The sequence below is a fragment of the Leptopilina heterotoma genome, unplaced genomic scaffold (genome assembly GCF_015476425.1).
Source record: "Leptopilina heterotoma isolate Lh14 unplaced genomic scaffold, ASM1547642v1 Lhet_61, whole genome shotgun sequence".
Lineage (NCBI taxonomy): Eukaryota > Metazoa > Arthropoda > Insecta > Hymenoptera > Figitidae > Leptopilina > Leptopilina heterotoma.
The window spans coordinates 483,664-506,610 of NW_025111142.1; the positions used below are offsets into that span (position 1 = coordinate 483,664).

Consider the following 22,947-nt stretch of genomic DNA (forward strand, 5'->3'; position numbering starts at 1 on the left):
GATAGTTTTTTTTTAAACAACTTAGTTTTGGTTTATAAAAAAATAAAAAAATTATATTAAAAAAAAAATAACTTAACTTTTTTTTTATAGATTTTGTCGAAGTTTTTACTTATTTTTTTTGATTGTCCGATGAGGCCATTTGCGATGCGATATTTGCAAATTTCATCATGTAGTCTACGCCATTCTCTCCCATCAAGCATTGCATTTCAGTCACGATCTGAAATTGATAAAATCGACGTTTTCAGAAATCTCACGGCTAATTTAAATCTCATTTTCATGTATTTTCTAGTTCGAAATTTTTTTTTTTTTAATAAATATAATTCATGACGTACGTAAATAAATAAAGAAATAAATAAAATTCATTCTTTTCTCAATGTTTACATTTTTTTTCATTAATTTCCTTTTTTATTTAAGAAGAAAAAAAATGTCTATGGAATTTTTTTTTCAAAAAAGATATAGAAATATATTGTTTTTTTAAAAAAAAACAAATTTTTGCTCATATTTTGAAGAAAAAATTTAATGATCAGAAGTACATTTTATCTAAAATTTATCAAAAATCGGCAAATTTTGAAGGCTTTGAATATTAAATTAAAATTTCCAATTTGCAAACTTACGTCAGAAGGCGGTCGAATGTCTTCAACCGTAGGACCTTCAGTTTGACTTCTCTGCGATCCTTTCATTGGCGACTCGAGTTGACCCAAAAAACTGCTCAACGAAAAATCTGCAACCTGAAAATTTACCCAACGAAAAAATTAACAATTTTATTAAAAAATTCCATTCATTAAACAATAATTAATTATTTTACTTCTTTAGTTTTGAATTCTAAAAAAATTGAAATTATTTTTTCTTCCAAACTTGAAATTAAAAAAATACTGAAATATTGAAATAAAATAAATACAAAACAATTGAAGTTAAGAAAAAGTAGAAAAAAATTGAAATGAACAAAAATGCAAAAAAAACTGAATTTAAAAAAAGAGGGAAAAAATTGAAATTAAAAAAATACAAAAATGGAAATTAAAAAGAACAAAAAAATACAAAAAAAATTGAAATTAAAAAATACAAAAATGGAAATAAAAAAATGGAAATTAAGAAAAGAACAAGAAAATTGAAATTAAAAAAAATACAAAAAATGGAAATTAAAATAGAACAAAAAATTGAAATTAAAAAAAAATACAAAAAATGGAAATTAAAAAAAGTAGAAAAAAATTGAAATGAAAAAAATATATAAAAAATGTTAAATTTATTAATTTACAAATAAAAATAGAAAATATAGCAAAAAAATTTGTAAAAACGCTTTTTTTTATAAAAAAAATTTAAAATTAAAAGTAGAATGTTTAGAATTTTTTTAATTGAATAACAAAAACGAAATTTCCACCTCGCAATTAAGCCACTGATGTTCGCCTTCTTTCAAAATTTTCGTCGCACTGGTGATAATTGATGTTGAAGCTTTCGTTGGATTTTCCTGCAAAACATCAAGAAAATGCTTGACTTGAGAAGAATTCGCCTCTAAATTCGTGTCGCCGCCACTTTCGTCCACCGAATTATTCAACGCTATTTCACTCGAGCCAATTGTCTCGCCACTAACAAGGGAATTTGGCATTTCATTCAGAACTTCTGGACTCGCCACCGGAACAACTCGCTGGACAATTAAATTTCTCTGCCTTATCGTTCTTCCCTTCTTGTGAAATCTCATTTTAAATTTCTGCAATTAAATAAAAATTCATTTATTATTATTTGTGCAAATTACAAATAAAGTTTTTTACTTTCAAAAATCAAAATTTTTGCAAAAATTTTAGATTCAAAATTTTAAAAAAATTTACTTATTAATTGAATTATTATTATAGTTTATTATTTTCGAGAATTTTAATAAAATTCTTAGTAAGAATTCAATTATTTTCGTAAATAATAAAATTCTTTGTAAGAATTCAATTATTTTCGAGAATAATAAAATTCTTCGCAAGAATTCAATTATTTTTACGAATACTAAAATTCTTCACAATTCACTATTTAAATAATTAAACATTTTTTATTATTAATTAATTTTTAATTTTAAAATTTTTAGTTTTAATTTTTAATTTTTTAAATTTTTAGTTTTAATTTTTAATTTTTACATTTTTAGTTTTAATTTTTGATTATTAATTAATTTATTACTTTACTATTTTGGAAATTATTAAAAAAATGTTTAAAATCAAATTTCTTAAATTTGAGTAAAATTTGTAATGGAAAAATTTTTCTCATTGTAAATTGGAGGAAATTTGGTTGGTTGTTGATAAACTCACGTCAAGTTGTGTTTTGAATGCATCAGGTGTGCCAAGTTCGTGATAAGTTTGGGGAATAAACGGCTGTCTGAATGTTGACTCTTTGGTTGAGGGAACTCGAGACGAAATAACAGTTTCACTACTTCCCCACGTGTGTTCATAGCCCTTGAAATTGAAAAAGAGAAATAAATAGATATTAAATTTAGAATTTTCAAGAAGAAAAAAAAATTTTTAATTAAAAAAAGAAAATAATTACTTTGCTCGGTCCATAACTCTGCTTTGCGATTGAGAGTAATTTTTGCAGCATTAGACTCACATTATCGTCGCGAGGTGTAACGATTGCTTTCGTTTTGCCAGTGAAAAAGGACATTGGATCCACTGAAGGCGATTCCCACCAGTATTCCAATGTTACTTTTGATTCTCTTCCAAACTGTCGGCGGAAAATTAGTAAATTAATTAAAAAGAAAATTTTCTTCTACTTTTGCTTACTCTGTCTTTTATTATTTTACTTCTTTTCAATGTATTTACTATTCTTAAACTTTTTTTTTGAACTTTTAACTTTTATTCCACATTTTTATACCGTTTTCTTTACTTTTTCAAATTTTTGTTTAATTTTACTTACTTTTGTTTACTTCTTCTTATTTATTTATTTAAGTCACAGCCCTTTTTATTTCTATTGTGAAAAATGTTTTAAAAAAACGTCTAAAAATTAAAAAATAGTAAAAATACGTTTTAAAAAATAAAGAAAACCTAAAAAAAATTTTAAATAGTAAAAACACATTTCAAAAATTAAAAAAAACTTAAAAATGTAAGAAAAACGTCAGAAAAAGTAAAAAAAAGTCTAAAATAGTAAAAAGACGTTTTAAAAAATAAAAAAACGTTGAATAAATAAAAAACATTCTACAAAAATAAGGAGATTTAAAATTTTTTTAAAAAGTCTAGAAAAGTAAAAAGACTTTTTAAAAAATGAAAATTTAAGAAAAAAAGTCTAAAATATCAAAAAGACATTTTAAAAATTAAAAAAAAAACTTACGAATGTTAAAAAAAATCATCTAAAAAAGTAAAAAAAGTCTACAATTGTAAAAAAATCGTCTAAAACCTCTTAAACGTAAAAAAAGTCTAAAATAGTAAAAAAAAACGTCTAAAAAGTAAAAAGACGTTTTAAAAATTAAAAATACTTAAAAATATTAAAAAAACGTCTGAAAAAGCAAAAAAAAAAGTCTAAAATAGTAAAAAGACGCTTAATAAATGAAAAAAAATTTAAAAGTTGAAAAAAACGTTAAAAAAAGTAAAAAAAAATTAAACAAGATAAAAAGACGTATAAAAAGTTAAAAAACTAACCAAAAAGTAAAATAAGATTTAAAATAATAAAAAAAATTGTTTGAAGTAAAAAAAGAGTAAAGAAAATTATTGAAAAAAAAGAAAAAAGCGAAGTAAAAATAAAAAATTCAGATAAATTTTTAATAAAAAATAAAATTTTGAAAGAAAGTACAAAAAATTGAATACAAACCATTAAGAAAAGATCACCAACAGTAATCGTGTTCGCCTCCTCAATATTCCATCCCAATCGAATTCGATCAATTGTTTCCCTGCCAGGAAATCTATTTGGTTCAATTGAATGTTCAGCGGATGCTTTCACATCGCTTGTCAATGATTGTTTTTCACTGGGAAAATTTAAACTCCCTAATTCGGGAACATCGAGATCACTATTATTATCAGCACCCGTATAATGATCCTCGCACAATTTCGTCAATTTTTTATCGCCTTTGCTTTTTTTCACTCCCTTTCGTCCCATTCCCTTAATATATTGCATCGAGCCCAATAATTCGACTTTGGAACTTTTCAAGCCAATTCGCTTCTCATAAGAATCGAAACTCACGCTATTACTTGTCAGGTACTCGCCGAGATTTATCACCGGAATGGAAATTTTACAACCCTCAGATGGTGAGACTCGGAGGAGAATTGATTCTTTTGATTCGTCGATTGGATTCTCGTCGATTATGGACTATTTTCATTTTTTTTTTTCGGTAGAGTTAAGGAAATATTTTTGTTTTTTGCTTTCATTCGAGAAAATTAAAAATTGACAAACAAACAAATTAAGACTAAAAAATAATAAAAAAAAAAAATTTACAATTTTTCAGACATAAAAAAGAAAAAGAGAAAATTATTTTCACTTCAACTCAAGTTTTGACTATAAAAAGTTTAAGGATACAGTTCTGTATTTCGGGGGTCGCCAACGTTGCTGCAAATACGTTAAAATACTGGAAAGTCGTCTCTGAATGGGAACTAATGTCCGAACTCGAGGATTCATCGCCGAGGCTTGAACCTTCCACCAAGCAATATTATTTCCAGGCCGCAATTCTATTGTAACTCGTGGAGGGAGTTTTATATCTTCCTGCCAATCTGAAAAGCACGTGAGAAAAAAATCACTCATTAATTTATTAAAATTAATTAAATAATAAATAAATAAATAAATAAATAAATATAATAAATAATAATTCTTATTAATTTAGTATTTTTATTATATCTTTTTTTGAAAAATCACTTTTTTGATTTTTTGTATAAGATTCGACGATTAAAATATGCATCAAAAATTTACCCTCGAGTTGATTTAGTTTCCTCAAAGCTCGGCAAATCGGCGTCTTTATTCTCATTGTTTTCCCTCTCAATCGAACTTGCGTCGATCCCCAATAAACCAATTCGTTTAATTTCATATGAACCTTATCGTGCATTCGCGGCAATTTTCTCCTTAATTCGCCATAATTAATTAGCCCGTAAAGTTCTTGAGTTGTTTTCTTCACATCTAAAAATTAAAATCAAAATTTTATTTTCATTTTCAATACACATATGTACACATATATTTTATATAAATAAATCTATTTCAAATAAACACAAAATTGTATAAAACCATAATTATTGGAAAATTTTCCATTTTTTAACGAAAATGAACAAAATTATTAAAATTAATAAAGTTCATTATTTTATATTATAAGAATATTGTTACCGTAACTTTTTCAAAATTATTTTCATCATTTCAATTCAATTATTATTTTCTAAAATTTTTAAACTAAATCTTTATTATTCTTCTTTACATCAATTATATTTTTAATAATTTTTGAAATAGTTCTTTGAGAATTTTCAAATTCGTTTTTCGAATTTTTGATAATTTTAGATTTTTTACCAAAGAGTGGAGAATATTAAGTAAATAAAGTGTTTTTCAAGAGCACAAAAATAATGAAGCTAAATGCCATGAAAGAGAAGAAAACATGTTGAATTTTAGGAAACACGGTTTTTTGAATTTTTTCGAATTTTTGATAATTTTAGATTTTTTTCCAAAAAAGTGGAGAATATTGAATAAGTAAAGTGTTTTACAAGAGCACAAAAATAATGAAGTCAAATGCCATAAAAGAGAAGAAAAAATAATGAATTTTAAGAAATTCGGTTTTTTGAATTTTTTCGAATTTTTGATAATTTTATATTTTTTACCAAAGAGTGGAGAATATTGAATAAGTAAAGTATTTTTGAAGAGCACAAAAATAATGAAGCCAAATGCCACAAAAGAGAAGAAAAAATGTTGAATTTTAAGAAATTCGGTTTTTTGAATTTTTTCGAATTTTTGATAATTTTATATTTTTTACCAAAGAGTGGAGAATATTGAATAAGTAAAGTGTTTTACAAGAGCACAAAAATAATGAAGTCAAATGCCATAAAAGAGAAGAAAAAATAATGAATTTTAAGAAATTCGGTTTTTTGAATTTTTTCGAATTTTTGATAATTTTAGATTTTTTACCAAAGAGTGGAGAATATTGAATAAGTAAAGTATTTTTGAAGAGCACAAAAATAATGAAGCCAAATGCCACAAAAGAGAAGAAAAAATGTTGAATTTTAAGAATTTCGGATTTTTGAATTTTTTCGAATTTTTGATAATTTTAGATTTTTTACCAAATGTTGGAGACTATTAAATAAGTAAAGTGTTTTTCAAGAGCACAAAAATAATGAAGCTAAATGCCGCAAAAGAATTGAATTTGGTACAAGAATTTTGTTATTTTCAAAGATATTTGAAATTTTGAGGAGAATTTTTGAATATAATTGAAATTTAGCAAAGAATTTTATTAAAAGTTTTGAAAATTATTGAATTTGGAAAAAGAATTTTATTTATTTTAAAAATAATTGAAATTTTGTGAAGAATTTTATTAAAATTTTTGAAAATAATTGAAATTTTGCCAAGAATTTTATTAAAATTTTTGGAAAATAATTGAAATTTTGCAAAGAATTTTATTAAAAATTTTGAAAATAATTGAATTTGGGAGAAGAATTTTATCATTTATAAAGATAATTGAAATTTTGATAAGTAGTTTTAAACATTTTTTAACATAATTGAATTTTTGCAATTATTTCTAATTTTTCCGAAATTAAATTTTTAAAAACTATTTTTAACTAAAATTCTTTCATCAATCCATTATTTTTAATAATTAATTAAATATACATTAAAAACTTAACAACAAAATTCAGAAAAATTTGAATTATTAAAATTTTTCAATAATCATAGTTATTTAAAATTTCTAAAAAAAATTCATTTAAAATTGAAATTTTATAAAATTTTAAATTAAAATCTTCTAAAATTGATCTATTTATAAAAATTGTAAACGCAACTCTTTTAAAATTGAATTAATTTTGAAATATGTAAGTAAAATTATTCGTCATAATTTCATAATAATTTCTAAGTAATAATTTTATGAAGAGAATAATTTTACCCTCCGAGAATTTTAAACGTTTCGATATTTTCAGCCACGTTCGACAATAAAAATGTCGAATTTGCTCCTTATTTTTAATCATATTTTCAGCGAGTCCCCTTTTCTTTCCTTGAGTTAAAAAATAACTTTGCAGTGCATCAAAATCCTTTCCATATTCATTGAGGGCTTTGAAAAATGTATTTTTATCCTCCAATGACCATAATTCACAAGATCGTTTCAACGATCGCATTATTTTTGCCTCACTGTCGTCTTCCTTTATTTCTAAAACATAAAAAACCATTTTTTTTCTCTCATAATGCAATTTCGAAGAATTTTCATTTTTAATTAATTTTTAATTCAAAATTCAAAATTCTAATTTTCTTGTTTTTGTATATTAAAATTCAAAAAACACTTTTTTTTCTCTCACTTTATATTCATTTATTATTATTACTTCATTTTCATAATATTTGAAAAAATTTTAAAATTTATTTATCTGTTTAATATTTTCAATTTTAATTTTATTATTTATTTAAAATTATTTTTAGAATGTTCAATAACAATATTATTTTGCAAAATAATTTATTATTTTTGTTATACAATATGAAAAAGTAATTTTTATAAAAAAAAAAATGCTCAAAAATTAAAATAATACCTTTTTTATCGCCAATTGTTGCGTCCGCCGAATCGATTCTCATTCTTTTTGTGCCTCGTACAATTTTTACATTCGAAACCTTTGCATCGGGGGGAATTTTAATTATTTCTGTACTCGTCGAACATGACGGAATTGGAAATGAATTATTATCGTCTTTTGTTTGAATTTCACTGCTTTGATTATTAGAATCGTCATTCTTTGATGTTGTTTCCACTTTTAATTCTTCGATACTTGAGTCCTCAATTTTTGAACTTTCATCCGATAAAACTTTATTGTCCCCCTTCATTTTTTCTTCATCTGATTTATCATCCATTGCACACGATTTCCTCTGCAAAAATTTTACAAAATATAATTTTTTATTTTCTTTTTTTTTAATTATTTATATATATTCGAATATATTATAGATATTTTATTAAAATAAATGATTTTTGAAATGATTTTTTATTTAAATAAACAGGTCTTTTTAAAAAATAAATCATTTTTATTGAATTATTTTTTTTTTATTGTTGTTAATAAATTTAAATGATTTATAAATAATTTTTTTTTTAAATAAATTATATTTACATTTATAAATTTATTGAAATTTGTTTTCTAGTTTAATTTTCAGAATAATTTATAAAGAAATATTTTTAAAATGTTTGTAAAATTATTGTTTATAAAAAAATATAATAAAAAAAAAATTAATAAAATTTGAATAAAAATAATAATAATAATAATAACATTGTTAACAATTTTTTCAGTTATTTATTTTTTTTGCCACTGAAATTAAATTTGTTTTTATAATTTAAAGATAAGTTTCTATTTGCAAAAGAAGACTGGTTCATTTATCAGTATACGTCCATTTGTTCAACAAGTTTATAACCCAGTTAAAGTTTAACAGTTCGTTTCCATAAATATTTAACGTAAATGTTACGGAAGTATAAATAAACAAACAAAATTGTTAGTAAAAAATTTAATTTTTGTGGAGCATTTTTATGCGAAAAAACAAAAAATTAAAATGATAAAAAATCTATTTCCTTTTTTTTGACTCTTTAGGCGAATGAAATCAAAGAATTTAAATATGGATGTTACTACTAAAAATGAAGCAGGTAAGTTTTTTTTTAATATAATATTTATTTAAATTACATTTTAAATTACATTTAAATTACAATTAAATAAAAATTAAATAAAATTTATAAATAAATTAAAATAAGTAATTTATAGAAAATAAACATTAAATTAAACCCGCTTTCAAATTAATTAACAAATTTAAAGCAATTTAAAATTAAAATAATTAAAATAATAATTAATTTTTAGAGACAAATCGAATCGATGAATCTATAGCTGAAATCGCAATCAGCGAAACTGGTGAATACTTTTAATATTTAATTGCAAAATATAAAATGAGAAAAATAACAGATTCTTGAAATAATTAGGTTTTGGAAAATTCAGCGTCAAAGTAACTGTAATAAGTTACCTAATTTATTTGAATTTGACAATTGGAATTATATCAACGGGATTTGTACTGCCTGCAGCTGCTTGTCATTTGCAAATGAATATTGTGGACAAGGGTTTAATAACTACTGCATTTTTTGTAGGTAATTAATTTTATTTAACCCTCGTCCAGGCGATTTCGATCGAAATCACTTTTTTGACTTCAAATCTTCATAAATTTGAGAAAAAATAAAATATTTTTGATTTCGAAACACTTAACACCCACAAATTTATTTTACTTTGTGAAAAAAATATTTATATAATTAACAATTTTTTTAATTCTAACAATAATAAAAAAGAATGTTTATGACCCTGATTGCTGATTACGAATATGAAATCAGTTTTAATATTTAATTGGCATCAAAGGACTTTTGGAGTCGCTGATTACGAATCTAAACTTAGTTTTTTAAAATTCAAAATGGCGGATCCAATATGGCGGACGAATTTATGACAAATTGCTCTAATTGCCCTGAAATATGTAACTCGGGGGTTTTCGATGTCGCTGATTACGAATCTAAATAAATCTTTTCAAAATTCAAAAAGTCAATTATGAAAAAATATTTTTTTTTTTTGAAAAAATAAAATTATGAAAAAATATTTTTTTTTTTGAAAAAGAAAATTTTTTTTGTCATTAGGGTCTTGTTTCAGTGCAGTGATCAGTGGATTTTTAGCCAATATCAAAGGTCGAAAATGGATTTTGTTAGTGGCATTATTCCTTCAAGGAAATGCCGATTTTCTCCTATCAATTTTATCCAATTACTGGATTATATTTGGATTGAAATTTCTTTCTGGAGCTGGGTAAGTACACGGAGAGAGAATATATATTAAATTTTGTAAAAATATTTTCAAATTGGGGAAAAAGTGCGACAAAGCGAAATTTTGATATAAAAAAATACTAAACTTTAAAAAAACTTATGTGAAATTTAGTATAATTATATCAAATATCAAGAATATTAATTAAATTCTAATATAACTTTACTAAATTTCACATAAGTTTTTTTAAAGTTTAGTATTTTTTGATATCAAAATTTCGCTTTGTCGCACTTTTTCCCCAATTTGAAAATATTTTTACAAAATTTAATATATATTCTCTCTCCGTGTAAAGAAAAGAAAAATTTCCTTTGATTTGAGTTTGAATATAATTGTTTCCATTTTCTAATATTTTTTAAACGATTTTTTAATTTTTTGATATAGATCGGCTGGTCAGAACATTGTCTTTACTTATTTAAGTGAATGCCTACCTATGAAGAATAGAAGTTTTATTTTATCAAATATGGAATTTTTTTGTATTTTTGGACATGCTTTTGCAGCTGGTAAAAAAAGGAAACTTTTTTTAGATCAAATTTTCGGTTTTTTTTTAAACGTTTTTTTATGTTTAAATTTATTGATTTATTTTTTTATGTTTAAATTTATTGAAAATTCTTAAAATTTTCTTTAACTACTTTAATGTTTTATTTACAGCCGTAGGATTAGGTATAATTCCTTTATACTTGGATCTCGAAATGAAGTATTTTTCATTTCATTCCTGGAATCTGTATATTATAATTTGCTCACTGCCGGCTTTCATTTTGGGTTTTTGTTTAATGTTTTTGCCCGAAACACCAAAATTTCTTGCAGAAAGTGGCTCGAGGGGCGAATTACTAAAAGTTCTAATTAAAATGTATGAGCAAAATAGTGGAAAATCAGGAAAAGAGTACATGGTGAGGTTTTTTTTTTTTTTTATAGATTTTCCTTTTACATTTTTTATAATTTTTCACAAATTTTTGTTTTTTGATCGTTTTCTTTCTTTATAAATTTTTTTTTAATTACAGTTTTTTGAAAAGTTTTCTCTAATTTTCTTTTCAAACTCTATTTTTAGTTTTAATTTTTAAGTACAATGAAAAAATTTGTAAAAAGTTTACCTCTTCCGGGGATCGAACCCTGGACTTCTATTTGCAAGTCGGAACCTCTGACCACTCTGCTACCCTTTTCATTTCTTTTTAACTTTAATTACTAACGACTAAATTCATTTCAAAATATAGGTTTAAAAATATTTATTCAACTAAATATTAAAATTAAATTTATTAAAATTAAAATTTTTTTTAGTTTTTTCTTTATTTTTAGTTTTAATTTTTAAGTACATGGGGGAAATTTATAAAAAAACTTTACTTCCTCCGGGGATCGAACCTTGGATTTTCATTTGCAAGTCAAAAAAAAAAAAAAAAATTATAAAAATTTAAAAAAAAATCTTTAAATGTTATTAAATATTAAAATTAAAAACTACGTTTCAAATTTAAAATTAAAATATCTATTAAATTTTATAAAAATAAGTAGTTTGAATAAAATTTACATGAATTTTTTCCTATTTTAGAAAATATTATTAAGAAGTAACAACACAGCACTTACAGAATTGGTGAATAAAAATAAAGAGGAAACTGAGGAAATTGAAAATCTCAGTAAAAATGTAACAGTAAAATCGCAAATTGGTAACGAACTGGAGCAAATAAGGAGTATTTTTAAACCTCCTTTTTTAAAAAATACTTTACTGGCATGTATTACTGCATTCACTGTTACATCCTCTTTTTATGCCCTCTATCTATGGTTACCAGAAATTTTCCAAAGATTCGCAAATTTTCAAGCTGAACACTCGGGAGAGAATTCTAATTTTTGCTCTATTTCAAAGGACACATTTTCTACTATAAAAAGTAAAAATATCGTAAGTACATTGTTTGAAAATTTTAATTAGTTATTTGTATACCAATTTTAGCAATATGTTTATATTTATTTTTTCAATATAAAACGGACAAAATAAACTTTACAGGTACAAAGAGTGTTTATAAAAATAAAAATTTTGGATAAACTTTGAATTATTTCAGCACGATTGTGATACACCAATAGACAAAAATGTATTTATAAATAACTTGATTTTGTGCTCATCTTGTATTCCAATAATAATTATAGTTACATTGTTAGTTAAACGCTATGGCTTGAAAACTTTACTAGGTATATATAATCTCTTTCTATTTTTACAATATACTTTTTAAAACTATATTTAAAAATTTTTCATAATTCTTGAAAATAAAATTTTTTATCACCCACGTGAAAATTTACGGAGAATATTTTATTAGTATTTAAAAAAAATTTACTTATTTTTTTGCTGAGTTATAAATTTTATCCTATATTATAATCAATTATTAATCTAAAATTAATGTATTTTAATATTAAATTAATACGTAATTTAAAATTAAAATTTATTAAATTAAATTAAATTAAATTAATATAATGACTTTGAATAAATAATTATAATTGATGTTAAATTTACAGTTTCATGGTGTCTACTATGTATTCTTGTAACAATCGGTATCTATTTCTCAAATTCATTTCATCAAAATTTAATTTTACTATGTTTGTACTTATCCTTTACATCAACAAGTGTGACTCTGCAATTTGCATTCTTCGTGACAATTTTTCCAACTAATTTCAGGTATTCATGACTTTTGTAACTTGAATGTAAAAAATTTGATCTGCTATTTGATGATAATGCCGTTCAATAATTACATTTTTTAAATTATATAACATTAATGATTAAAAGCGTTTGCTTTTGGTTTTTATGTAAATTTTATAAAAAACAAAAATTTACTGACAAAAAAAATTGTTAAAAAAGTTAATAATTATGTTTATTTATAGATCATCGGGTGTAATTGTTACAAGCTTGTTAGTCCGCACAGGAGCAGTATTTGGAAATTTTACCTTTAGTTTTCTTAAGGATTACTGCTTCTATTTTATATTATCAATATGTTTATTACTTTTAGGTAAGTTTCATATTATTTCTTCTACAGGCTACTTTAAATAATAATTAGATTTATTTATTTATTAAATTCAGATATATTTTTGAAATAAAATAAAATGAATCAGTTTTTATGATTTACAGTTGCAGCGATATCGACAACTTTAATTCGCGAGAAAAAGGATAAATAGAAAAATAATTAGCTTGTCTTTGTTAATATTAATAGCAAACTACATTGAAAAAAAATTTATTTGATTCAAATAACCGACTACTTGACTATTATTATCAATTTGTAATTTTTATTTGTTCTTCACTTATTAAATTATAGTTCACGTTTTCAAAATCCAATTCTAATTTATAATTTTTATTTATAGTTCATTAACTAAATTCTACTTCACGTTTTCAAAATCCAATTGTAATTTATCATTTTTATTTGTAGTTCATTAATTAAATTCTATTTCACGTTTTTAAAATTCAATTGTAATTTATAATTTTTATTTGTACTTAGTTCGCTTATAAAATTATATTTCACGTTTTCACTTCAAATCCAATACTAAATTATAATTTTCCGAATTTTAATCTCTGTTCTATTTTAAGAATACCAATAAAAAATTATTGGACATTTTAGAATTATACATAGAAATTACAGCATCTAATTAACATAACCTGTTCGAAAAATGTACGAAAATATTCAGCAAGTTTCATTAATGATATTTAGAAAAATTTCAAAGACACTTTATAAAAAAAAACTTGCTTTGTTCAGTTTTGCTAAAATAAAATTAATACTGTATTGTACAAGGTAATTTGAACTAAAAAGAATGTTTGTAAAACGATCAAATTATGTAACAATTGTTAATAATTGACAGACAAAAAAGAAGAGAAATTAATGTTAATAAAAAAATAACTCACAAAATAATGTTCTGATAGTTGGATAATGTCACTGAAAGACACATAACCTTTGTTTCAAAATGTAAACAATAACAAGACATCCATTATCACTCCACTGTACTTCGCGTGTGAGCATGGAGTACCCATAAAGGAGAGTCCACAATTTAAGGCAGCTAAACGTCAACGACCAGGGTTGGGAAATGATGACTTCCGATTTACAGAAATACGGTTTAACGCTATCTGGTGGCAAATTTTCAAATTAATGTAACGAATTCATTTCGATTGTCTTTTTTTACTACAACAATTAAAATTCTCCTGATTTTATTAAGAAAAACTTTTACAATTTATTGCAATTTATTAAGAAATAAAACCAATTGTAATAGAATCTGAATAACTTCTTGAATTCGAAATATGATTCAAAAATTCTTTAAATATTAAAATAAAAAAGAAAAACTGGAAAACGTCTCGACCGCAGTCAGAAAAAATAATAGTCATTGCGTTTGTATAAACTGTAAAGTGCTTGACAGAATTTTGACGCCGCAGTGATTTCCAACTAAAAATTGCAAATAATTCGTTCAAAATCTAATATAATCAATATAATATTTAAAATTATTGCAGAAAAATGAATTTATAGTAAATATCTTTCATTGCAATTAATTATATTTCATCCATATAAGTAATAAAATGAATTAAATCGCATAACGTCAAAATTTTAGGTTATGTGAGTCAAATGAGTTCTTCATGGTTTCCAATTTTAATAAAAAAATCTTATTGGATTGAAAACAATTTTTAATAATCAATTTTGATAGAATTTTCTTTAAAATATTGGATACAATGAGAAAGAACTTTCTGCCATTAAAATTTTTAATAGGATTTGATAGGATTTTTATCAAAAAATCTTATTGGATTGGAAACAATTTTTAATAATCAATTTTGACGGAATTTGATAGAATTTTCATTAAAATATTGGATACAATGGGAAAGAACTTTTAGTCATTTTTCGATATAGGATTTTAATCAAAAAATCTTATTGGATTGGAAACAATTTTTAATAATCAATTTTGATAGAATTTTCTTTAAAATATTGGATACAATGGGAAAGAACTTTTAGTCATTTTTCGATATAGGATTTAATAGGATTTTAATCAAAAAATCTTATTGGATTAAAAACAATTTTTAATAATCAATTTTGATAGAATTTTCTTTAAAATATTGGATATAATGGGAAAGAACTTTCAGTTATTTTTCAATATAGGATTTTAATCAAAAAATCTTATTGGATTGGAAACAATTTTTAATAATAGAATCTTATTTTAGTGTTAAAAATTTCGGATTCAGAAACACGATTGAAATGGAAAGAATTTTTGGTTTTTGTAAAGTATTTAATAGACAAAACAATTTTACAAAGTTTTTTATTTATAACTAGTTTACAATCAGGAAATAAACATAAAATTTATATTTCGTAGTAAGTAGAGTTTTTTCTAGAATTTTTTCTTTCATAGAAATTGTATTATTTTCGACAATATATATAAAAGTATATTGTATACAAAAAAGCGAAATTTTCCAACTGGTATGGAATCAAAGGGAAAAAATGTTTTTATAAATAAAAACTTCAAATAAAATTAAAAAATTTAAAAAAAAATCCTTCTTTAACAATAAGAGATACAAAAATTCGCCATCTTAAATAACGCTATTCATATCTTAAATAACGAAAAAGGTTATAATTTTCAAATATTTTTACCATTTAACGTAAAAGATTACAATTTTCAAATAGTCTAGTACCAGTTTACGTTAAAATAACGAGTAAGATTACAAATTTCAAATATAGTATTTTATCCCTCAACGTACTATTTGATTCACTTTTTAGCAGCCGCAGCTTTTTTTACGAAATTATTAAACTTGAAAGCAGAATTACCAGCTGAATCTTTCAACATTATCGCAACTCTATTCAAAGGCATAAGATTTTTCTCGAGTATTAAAACATTCTCGGTTTTATTACCATGATCATCAAAGAAGAGACTATGCACATTTTTCACAACATTGTAAACTTGTTTTCCTGATCCGCCTGCAATTTCCAATAATGACCTCAAACTTATTACATTCTCCATACACTTTAATTTATCCGTTTTTCTATACTCAACATCGAAGAAAAACGAAAATAAATTTCTAAAATTAACATACGCGCACATACCCGTTCCTTTCAAGACACTCGCCAAACATTTTAAATTAACTCCATTTTCCTCAAAAGCCTTAAGGTACTTTGTTTTAGCACCTGATGATGTATCAAACCAAAGGTCGTAAACTTCATGAGCTCGCTTTAAATTCGCATCATTGCCACAGATAATTCTGAAGAAATCTGCCAATTCTAGTTCTTTCTCCAAAATTTTTATGAAATTCTGCTTATTACCTTGTTCATCAAAAATGAAATTGTAGAGATAATCGAAAGCTTGCGGTGTATATGCTCCTCGTTTTGCCAAGATTTTCGCTATTAACACCAGGGGAATGCCGTTTTTTTCAAAATGTTGTACACGCATTGTCTTCTCACCCCTGGCAGTGAAGAAAAGATCGTAAACCATTTGGCAAGTTTCAGCGGCTGTTGGACCAGCGGTCGTTAAAATTGACATCAGCATTTGTAAATTAATTTCCTGCAACTCCATATGACGTAAATATTTCGTTTTTCGATAATTCTCGTCAAAGCAAAGATTGCGGAATTCCTGAAAAGATTCAGCGGCCCGCACACCTGAATTTTCGAAGAGGGAACAAATGTTTACTAAATTCACTCCACTTCTGAGTAGGACGTTCAAACAACTGGATTTCTTTCCTATATCGTTAATCCAAAGTTGATAGAGATTTTTAAACGCTTGCGGTGCTTGAGTACCGGAATTACCGAGAATGGAAAAAAAGATTCGTGGATTAACGTTTTCTCTCTTCAACGTTTGCACGTAGTTACTGGATCTTCCAGCAGGACTGAAAAGTAATGGTGTCATATTTTGCAGGGTTGCTATAACTTCGTTTGTATTTTTGCAACCCCGAAGCATCTTTCCGACATGTTGGGGTAAAATTTTACTCCTGAAGCACGAATCAACAAAACGCCTGCCCTCCTTCATCAGTAAATATTGCATCAGTTCGTTGAAATCCGAACTGTAGTCGGGAAAAACAACTTTTGCTAATCGGGCCTGTTTTTTATGATGATAAGCTCTTTGGAGATTTTTTTCATTTTGGAGAAGAGCGTCCAATTGATTGACTTGAAAGGGTGTGTACAGACTTATGGAATTTAGGTCCTCGAATTCTTTTTCGGTGATTTTGGACTTTATTAATCGGGCTTGGAGAAAATTGTACAATTCTCCTGGACTGTTGATGATGGGAAGTATTTGTTCTATGATAGGTTTCCAGTTGGTGATTTTTTTCGAGATCCAAGTTTCATTTCGCCACTCGGGGAAATGTTTCATCAGTGAACTGATATTTCTCCTTAGACGATCTGTAGTTTCTTGACTTAATTCGTTTCCTTCCTCGTCGTAGATTTCGTCGTCGCCACCCTCGAATGCTTCATTAACAGTTTTGTCGGTATTTGGCACTTTGGTTTCGTTTTCAGTGCCTCTGGAGTTTCTGACGTATTCTGATGTTTCGATTCTTGGAATACTTGACGAAGGATTCTTTTGCTGATAATTGGGTCTTTTTTCAGGAGGATCAAAAGCTTTTGGAGTAAATTGAGTGGGGTTCGTTTTTGCGAATTGATTAGAGGACCCGAACCTGGAAGCAACTGGATTGTTTGATGTAGTGTCTTGAAAATTGGGTCTTGTTCCAAAAGTCTGAAGGTTTTCAAAATAATCTTTGGTTGTATTCGAAAGCTGAAGTCTAGAGTTGGAAGAACTGCTTAACGTACTCGCTTCTTGATATGTTGGTCTTTTCCCAAAAGTTTGAAGCTCTTCAGTATTACTGTAACTCTTCGGGAACTGATTCTGGAATCTAGAACCGACCAGATTTGTCGAAGTATTCGTCTCTTGATAATTTGGTCGCTTTTTAGGTTGAAAATCTTCAGAAGGGTTAAAACTTTTCGAGAACTGATCAGAAGCCTGGAATCTAGAACCGACCGGATTTGATGAAGTCTCTTGATAATTGGGTTTCTTTCCAGATTGAAAATCTTCAGAAGGGTTAAAACTTTTCGAGAACTGATTAGAAGTCTGGAATCTAGAACCAACCGGATTTGATGAAGCATTCGTCTCTTGATAATTGGCTCCCTTTCCAGGTTGAAAATCTTCAGAAGGGTTATAACTTTTCGAGAACTGGTTAGAGCTCTGAAATCTAGGATTGCTCGACGTACTCGCTTCTGGATAATTGGGTCCAGAAGTAGTAAAAGTTTTCGAGAACTGATTAGACTTGGGAAATTGGGAGTCGTCAGAAGTAAGGGAGTGACAAAGAGTGGTAAACTTTTCGACAGCGAGAATTCCGGCACCACTCAAAAGTCTACAGATGACAACCAGATCTTTCCCTCTTGCCTCCATGCTTTTCAAATTCTCGGTCTTCTCTCCATACCGTTGAAACCAGTGGTCATAAAGATTTTTGAAAACCTTCGCCACCTGATCGCCCGTATCGACCAAAATCCCCATAATTGAGGGTAAAATCACGCCCTCGTTTTCCAAAGTCAGTAGATAGATGGTCTTCCTCCCCTGGACGTCGAACCAAAGTTCGTACATACTCTCGAAAGTTTTGTCCACCTCCCCGGCTCCTTTAATTACACTGCAAACTTGTTTCAACCCCACACCCGATTCCTCCAACTTCTGTAAGTATTTCGTCTTCATTCCATTCTTTAGAAACAGTAAATTGTAGAAGTTTTCAAAAACCTCCGCAGTTCGTACAACACTCGAAATTAGGGTCAAATTAACACCAGATCTTTCCAAATTCAACAGACAGTTGGTTTTCGTTCCGTTCTCAAGGAACCAGAGACGGTACAGTGCCTTGAACCGTTCGACACTGTTATCCCTTGCACCGGTCAGGAGATTCGAAATCTGTGACAAATTAACACCCTCCATTTGCAAGGATCGAAGGTAATGGGTCGGATTACCGAAATTGTCGAACCAAAGACTGTACAACTGGACAAGAATTGTCGAGCACTTGGATCCGGTCCCAGGGAGCACACTCGCCATATTCTTCACATAAAAACCTTGTCCCTCGAAAATCCTCAAAAGTTTCGTCTTATTGCCGGTTTTATCAAACCAAAGATTGTACAAATCGAGAAAAACCCTCTCCGCCTCTTGGGCCCTTGCTCCTTGAATAATCCTCGACATATCGTGATTGTCGATTCTATTCCTCCGCAAAGTAGCCAAACACCCTTTTCCTTCCCCATTAGTCAGGAATTTGACGAAATGTGCAAATTCCGCCGCATCGAGTGTAATTACACTTTTCGCGAAGTTTACTTCCTCCTCGAAGATACGATTCTGAATATTCTCGATTGCAGGTTTTTTGTTTCTCAAATCATTCAAGTGGGTCACCATCATTTTTTTGGTAATAGCCCCAGTTGAGTTGGACTTTAAATATCTCAGACCGATCTTTGTCAATTCTTTACAATCATACGCGACGCGACTAACTTCGATCTCCTTCTTCAAAAAATGGTACAAACCGTCCGATGTCGCTTGCCTAACAGCGAACACGATCTTATCCAGAAACATCTCCTTTACATCGTTCGGATGCAAATGAGAAAATCCACTACGGGCAAATTCCGGTGGTATCATCAACGAATCGAATATTATCCTCCTAGTCTCGCCCCTTGAGAACTGATGCAAATTATCAGCATTTAGGAACTTGTGCCTAAACATAACGTACTTTTCCTCCAAAGCATTCAATCGACAGAATTTTAAAGGATTACTGGACCCTAACATCTGCGCATCCTCTGCACTTCTTTCCATAATCAATTCCTTCACCAACGTCAGACTACCATTTGTAAAAATAACAAAATAATCAACGTTCGGATTCAATTCAAGAAGGAAGAAATAAAACAGATTATTGATAGAAAAAAATTTCATCTGCTTCCCAAATTCGTTGTGCGAATCCAATTTATCGATTTCAACCTCAAGGGGTTTGAAGTATAGAAAATTGGATTTACTATCCATGGCGATATTGTGCGAACCGCATCTCTCATCGAATATAACGGCGGAGATATTTTTACAAAAGTACATCTCATGAATGCTGAGGTTAAACAAATCGTAAGTGTAGATTGTATTCAGTAATTTCCCCGAAGTCCTCACGTCGTCAGTTTCCTCCTCCGCTACCAATTGTCCTAGAACCTCTTTCCTAATTGCGACAAAGTCTTCATTTCTCCCCTTCATTTCGTCGTGGACAGTGTTTATCATTTCCTCCAGAGTCGGTTGATTGGCAGCAAATATTAATCGGTCGAAGAAAATATTCTTTATTTCGTTCTCATTTACTCCGGCCCCTTCTATTTTTTCCTTCAACTCCGGCGAGAATTGCACATAATAGGCCAGAGTACTCCTAGTACGTTCGTTATCCGAAAAACGATAAAATTCAGAAACTTGATTACTATTTAGTAACTTAATCAAATTGGGATCAGTTTCTGAATTGACGTTCGCTAGCTGAAGGAGATCACCATCGGGTGTGTTGGTTTGTTTCAATTTTTTCTCGTGAGTTAGTTCGAGATCGCAATTTGTGTAGATGATCAAATACTTCGGAGCGTCTGATACGCAATCTAGGTAGCAAATTAACTCCATCGCAAATTCGTTTAGATAGTTTGCTAAGAAGAAATCTCCTGCCGAAAGGAATAAAGAGGCGAAATTTAAATTCTTCTTTGCATAAAGGGAATCGTGGTATTGTGCTCTAATGCAATAGTAGTCGCCGTCGAAACACTGGATGATGTTGTTAAATTGTCCTAACTTGGAGTTTTTGAAAATTGCCGGTTCGGTGGAATTTGTGAAGATGTTCTTTCTAAGTAAGCAGAGGATTGATAATTCTATTTGGTACATGAGACTCATAAAGTGATGCGGATGGGATTGTTTGAAAAGATCGAAGGGACTTTTGTTCTGTACTTGTGATGCTTGTGATACTTGTGATACTTGTGATACTTGTGATACTTGTGATACTTGTGATACCTGTGATACCTGTGATACCTGTGATACCTGTGATACCTGTGATACTTGTGATACTTGTGATACTTGTGGTCTTGAGATTCCTTTATTTAATTCCCAATTTCTCTCCATGTAACTCGGATTTTTATTCTGATTCGAGGTACTAGCTGACGATGTCCAAAAATTTTCACCTGCAGAAATATTTCATATTAAGGTCGATTTTTTAAACAAAAATCAATCGATTTTAAAATTCTTTTTTCATTCAGTCGATACTTCGGAATTCAATTAACGTACGGTACGTGGGGAACTTATCTGTATTAAAGATGCTAAATTAAACATTACAAAAATTTACCGAATATTTTATAGTTGTTTTTTAAACAGCTGTGTGTTCCAATTAGGTTTGTATTCTAGGGCATGTTTACACATTTGTAAGTTTAATATTTGTAAAAACGACGCGTCGATAAATATTGAAAAATACGTCACTAGAAATTAATTCACAGAAACTGATTACAAAACAGAAGTTGTGAAAGAAGAAATAATCATTTCTGCAATTAAACATTCAACATGAAGTTTCGTCAAGGATTTCTAATAGTTATCACGTTGCCATTGCACTGCTTCTGTTTGTTCAAAACTTCCGGTCAAGATGTTGCAATCCCCTCACAGGTGAGTTGAAAATTATTTAAGGGGGTCCCATAGTCGATTGAATTTTTGCATTGAGCTTCAATGGGAAAATCGCATTGACTTTGACATCAATGAGAATTTAATTTGACAAATAATTCTTTGCAGATGGAGAAAAAGGGTCGTAATCTTTGTACACTTTACGATCATTTAAAAGCTGTCGATTCATTCCTAAAACCAAAGTACGAAAAATTGGTATTGGTCATAGCAGATGAGGTAAGGGATGCAAACACAATGGCCGAATATTTGAGTCGGAATAACCGGGTTCAAGTTTTGAAGAGTACCAAACATCGAATTCCTCGTCAGTTGCTAAAGGACGTTGTGAATATCCTCGGTTTACTCTACTACAATAATGAGACTTCCACTTTCATTTTTGCTTATCCTAGAAATATGCCGAATAAAATATTAGCACATTATTTAACAAAGAAGATTGTTGATTCTTCAGAAAAAATCAGTGTCCTCCTGACATGTCAGAGACAAATCATGAGCCATACTCTCGATCGTATGTTCCAAGTGGCAGCAAGTATAACCATAAATTTTACGGCAAATATTTTTGTACCCCTAAGCGTCATACCCTTCGATCCAAACAAATGCAGACTTCTGTCAATGTACACCGAATTGGAAAAATACTTTCTAAATACCTTTAAACACTATGCCGATCTTCCTAATCTCGAACTTCTAATTAAACATCTTCATTACGACTCCCATTCATTCACTGCCAAGGAAAAATTAATATTTCATTCGGTGGCAAATTTAATCGCATATGAAAAATTTAACAGACTCGAACACTTTTCCTGTCAAGGAATCAAATTTCCCCAAAGTCCTAAGGAGTTGTTCGAAATTCTAGAATTCAAAGGAGTGCTAAATTTGAAAAATTCGATAAGTTACAATTCCATAAGTTACCATTCCATTACTGATGAGAATTTGAACTGTTTTCAAGAAAAATTATTCAAGATGGAAAGTAACAGTTTGAAATTATCATCCGTTGAAAAGAAGACCTCTTTTACACTTTTTTCTTTATCAGAAATATTTTCCTTCCTTGATTTTTTGGAATCAAGCTACAAAAACATAGCTCAACTACAAGATGCAGACAAACCCATCGAATATATCTGCAAAAGCAGTGAAAACTTGGAAATTATTCAACAACTCTGTTTCCTAAAGCACTTTCCCAATAAAAAGCTATTCGAACAATTTGACCACTCTGCAAAAAATAATTTCGTGACAAAAATCAAATGGTTCCAAAAATTATTAACAATGTTCAAAAATGTCAATCAGTGGAATATAACTGAAATTTCAAGTGAATCGGAAAAATTGTTCAATGACATACCAAAAACTGGTCAATATGACGAGCAATTAATGACCAACGCTTTCGATATTGTAAAGAGTAATACAGTGAAAATGGAAGCAGAATTTACTTGCTCTC

At 27.7% G+C, this 22,947-nt stretch overlaps 2 protein-coding genes across 2 annotated transcripts; one reads left to right on the forward strand and one right to left on the reverse strand.

Moving 5' to 3' along the window:
* Positions 1-87: 87 nt before the first annotated feature.
* On the reverse strand, positions 88-13,948 carry LOC122509584 (protein cramped). Its single transcript, XM_043623754.1, has 11 exons — positions 13,792-13,948; positions 7,644-7,971; positions 7,013-7,273; positions 4,858-5,061; positions 4,471-4,661; positions 3,769-4,263; positions 2,515-2,688; positions 2,280-2,423; positions 1,376-1,702; positions 615-728; positions 88-217 (listed from the first exon to the last, which is right to left on the reverse strand). Exons 2-11 carry the CDS (start codon positions 7,954-7,956, stop codon positions 110-112), a joined length of 2,331 nt encoding a protein of 776 aa, XP_043479689.1. The 5' UTR covers positions 7,957-7,971; positions 13,792-13,948; the 3' UTR covers positions 88-109.
* Positions 8,465-13,152, forward strand: LOC122509585 (synaptic vesicle glycoprotein 2C-like). Its single transcript, XM_043623755.1, has 12 exons — positions 8,465-8,582; positions 8,679-8,731; positions 8,940-8,990; positions 9,059-9,220; positions 9,752-9,914; positions 10,311-10,429; positions 10,578-10,816; positions 11,467-11,811; positions 11,972-12,098; positions 12,420-12,579; positions 12,783-12,907; positions 13,027-13,152. The coding sequence occupies exons 2-12, from the start codon at positions 8,683-8,685 to the stop codon at positions 13,071-13,073; spliced, it is 1,587 nt and encodes a 528-aa protein (XP_043479690.1). The 5' UTR covers positions 8,465-8,582; positions 8,679-8,682; the 3' UTR covers positions 13,074-13,152.
* Positions 13,949-22,947: the final 8,999 nt, after the last annotated feature.